The following is a 3418-nucleotide window of genomic DNA, read 5'->3' on the forward strand; positions in this document are numbered from 1 at the left end:
TTTAAATTGGCACAATTTGATTAATTTCGCACTATTGTCATTTATTCCAAATATTCACTTTGAAAAAGGTCTAACCACAGTCCCTCTATCTATCAGGTAGAGGGACTGTGGTCTAACCATGTTCACATCACAGAAATATCTTCGTTCGATGACTACATCTGGGATATACTAAAGTACTGTACCCAACCTAGGACTACATCCGGCCAAAGTCCCTCTACGCCCGGTTGGGAAATGCTATTGTCTAAAGGTGTGAATCACCGGCTGCTTTACAATGCGTGTTTCGCAATTTCTTGAGACACGATGACGTCATCGTACTATTGCTCTCTTATGTAGACGTCAGGCCGTACTCTCAGTATCTCTCGATTTGTTCGTATATTACGCATAATATCACAGGAGAAGATCGTCGAATTTCATTTACACGATTTGTTTAATCTTTCTACTGCTAGGTAAGTATTTTTGATTATGTCTACTTGTCTTATACCCAAGAAAATCTACGTTAATTTTGAGCCTGTGCTTTACTTTATCGTCACCTTTCGACACAATGTGAATGACGGTGAGCATCGTAACTTTTGGAACTTTTTACACCGTCCTCTTGTTCACTCCTGACTGATTCATTTGAAAATAATCAACGTATAATGGTCAACGACTCAGGCAATTACGCGTAATCGTATATGGGTGAAGAATTGTTAGTTACTAGTAATGAGAAACCCATTCATGTTTCAACTGTATTGTTTTCACTGAAAGAAACAAAATGGCGTTCCATTTAGTTAGTTACGATGTGTTTCATAGATGACGTTTGTTTTCAATACAGTACTCTCAGAAATTTTAGCCAAAACCTAGTACAATACAATCGTAAATTGAGGTTTTTTTTATGTTTTTATTTCTATGTTTGTCGGTGTGATTTTATAACCCGGTAGAATATATAATTGTTAAATTCCAATGGTGCCAGGACGATCCGGCCCTGGTAAAAAAAGGACGATCCGGTCCTGGTTTGGAGGTTCCGGCCCAAGAACAGTTTGGTCAATCAAATCACAGTCCCTCAAATGAACACTCTTGTTTGATTAAATAATGACAGCTATTGTGTAAAGGTTGTAAATATGTTTCTCGTATTTTCACCGAACTATTTGATTGGTTATTTAGTCACAGCGTTACCTGGAAAAGAACATTGACTTTTTCAGAAAACAAAACAAACAAAAATGTGTTAATTGTCTGTGCTATTGTCCCTAAGAATCAAATACTATAGTAAACAACATGGCGGACTAAACTCTCCTCAACATCCAGGCGTCGATCAAAAAAAGAGTAGATAACCGCCGTAATTCGCGACTCTATTGCAAATTTTGGATATCAACTAGTTTCATGACACTACCGTCGAGGGGTCGAAACGTCCATGGGTTGGAAACGACCAGGGGTCAAATGGACCTGATCCCGATAATACGGCGTCGTCCTGTAAATACATACTGCTTTTTCGGAACTAGCCAGTTCACTTTGGAACCTTTTTATTCATATCATCTGGTATTGTATTATTGAAAGGTTCGTCAACATGAGAACTACTTCATCTAAGATTGTTTTATGTTTTCTTTGCCAAATTTTGCCCGTAAAATCAGTGAACCAAACTCGTCCACGATTATATGTACTAACACAGCCATATATCTGCTGTCTTCTTTCATTCAATAGGAAGTGTATCATTGCATGAATAAAATGCCGTTTCGTAAAAATAAATGGGAGCGTCCAAAGGGGTATTACAGAGATTTAATAGAAAAAAAGAAATTACAACGACAGTTTGCTGGGATTTCTACTGTTACAAAATATAAGATCCAGGTATGTTATTTATTTTTTTGGATTTTTTAAGCAAGAATGTCGGTCTGGTTACAAGTTGTTATGACATTCTTATGGGTTTATTTTATTATTGATGCAAGAATTTCCAAACAGAGAATAATGTATACAAATATCATTATAAACCAAATTAACTTTTGAGGAACAAATCTCATTCAAGATATATTTAAATTTTACATTTCAGGAGAGTGATGAGAACAGAGAACCAGTCCTGTTTAGCTTCAGCTATTTGCAGCAGCATGTCAATGACGTCACGTTACCATCTGGTTGGTCACTTCTGAGTTCTGCAACGGAATTTCGATTCAGTCAAATGGAATTCATTGGCGATGTGTCAAAAATAGCGAGGTGTGTTATGGTAGGAGAAGACTTAAACTGACGTGTAAAAATTCATGGGAGATATATATTGAACAGTCATTACATTTTTAATAACATCCCACCAACAGTTACTGACTTTGAAGTGTTGAACAAACTTATCACAGTGATAAGTCAGTGTAATATATGCATGGGTAATACAGACCCAGCATTTATAGAGTTGCTGCAGAGTCGAGATGGGGAGATTGTGAAGGCTTTTTCATTTTCTGGTGAAAAGGTGGTATCTGCCTATATTGAGGAAGATTTGAATGCCAAGGCCAAAGATGGGAAAATCTACCACTCAACTGTACGGACAGCTGATTGTCTACTCATTGCTGATAAAATAAGATGTTCTAAGTGTTGCTCATATCGCAACAACCTCAGATCTTTGTTGTAAGAAGAAAGACTCAAGACCAAGAACGTAAAATTCAAACAGAGAGTAGAGTTAATCTTCGATATCTTGACAAAGCACAGTTACAAGAAAAGGTTATAAATTTACAGAAAGAGAAGATCACACTGAAAAGGTCATTGGATAGAACTGTGAAGCGATTGATAAGTGATGATGGTGTTTTTGTTGAAAAAACATTGAAGAGTGATTGCAATTCAACAATGGAAGACTGTAGTGAAGCAGAGTTCTCCAACCTGATTTTGAGTACCGGTCGCTCATTAATATTCATAAGCTTAATTAATATTCATTTTGCCATCCTATTACTAGTAGTTACGATTTAGCATGGAGGCTCCATGGATTTAACTACTTTTATTTTAAATAATTCAAAGCAAAATTAATCTGCTTTGATGAAAGCAAAAAATATATACACTTTATTTTCGCAATCACATCGAAAATACGTATGACATTGACCCCATCTGGCAGCCAATTTTTTTTCAAAGCGTGTCGTCCGTTTTCTTTTCCAATGGAATGCTGAATGCTGGTAAATCACATTACCGGTAATAGTTAAAAAATAAGTATTCCTTGTATCGCAGATTAAATATAGCTCATGAATTTAATTTTATGAACGAGCCATGAAGCCCAAAAACATGAACGAAGCTTACTATAGTGCAAGTGTAGATTAAACAAACGACAATTGACGCACCCCTGACGGTGACGTGACCAAGTTTTTGTCCTACTCAACAAATCCTACACAGAATTAATGTAGCGAGAAGGGAAATTTTCACTTTTTTCTTGATTTTTCAAAAATTGATAAAACGGTTACTTTAGACCTTGATACATCACCCC

The 3418-nt window shown here is 36.3% G+C and overlaps 1 protein-coding gene across 1 annotated transcript; it reads left to right on the forward strand.

Annotated features, from left to right (window-relative positions):
* Positions 1-324: 324 nt before the first annotated feature.
* On the forward strand, positions 325-2307 carry LOC146746074 (uncharacterized). The gene is made up of 3 exons (XM_085499680.1): positions 325-446; positions 1675-1818; positions 2018-2307. The coding sequence occupies exons 2-3, from the start codon at positions 1690-1692 to the stop codon at positions 2207-2209; spliced, it is 321 nt and encodes a 106-aa protein (XP_085355806.1). The 5' UTR covers positions 325-446; positions 1675-1689; the 3' UTR covers positions 2210-2307.
* The last annotated feature ends 1111 nt before the right edge of the window (positions 2308-3418 follow it).

The sequence above is a fragment of the Saccoglossus kowalevskii genome, chromosome 5 (assembly GCF_978046115.1).
Source record: "Saccoglossus kowalevskii chromosome 5, keSacKowa6.1, whole genome shotgun sequence".
NCBI lineage: Eukaryota > Metazoa > Hemichordata > Enteropneusta > Harrimaniidae > Saccoglossus > Saccoglossus kowalevskii.

Excerpts from the sequence above, each read along its gene's own strand:
- LOC146746074 (XM_085499680.1), top strand. The coding sequence starts at position 1,690 with ATGAATAAAATGCCGTTTCGTAAAAATAAATGGGAGCGTCCAAAGGGG. Across the intron at positions 1,819-2,017 it reads TTACAAAATATAAGATCCAG|GAGAGTGATGAGAACAGAGA; the intron begins GTATGTTATTTA and ends TTTACATTTCAG.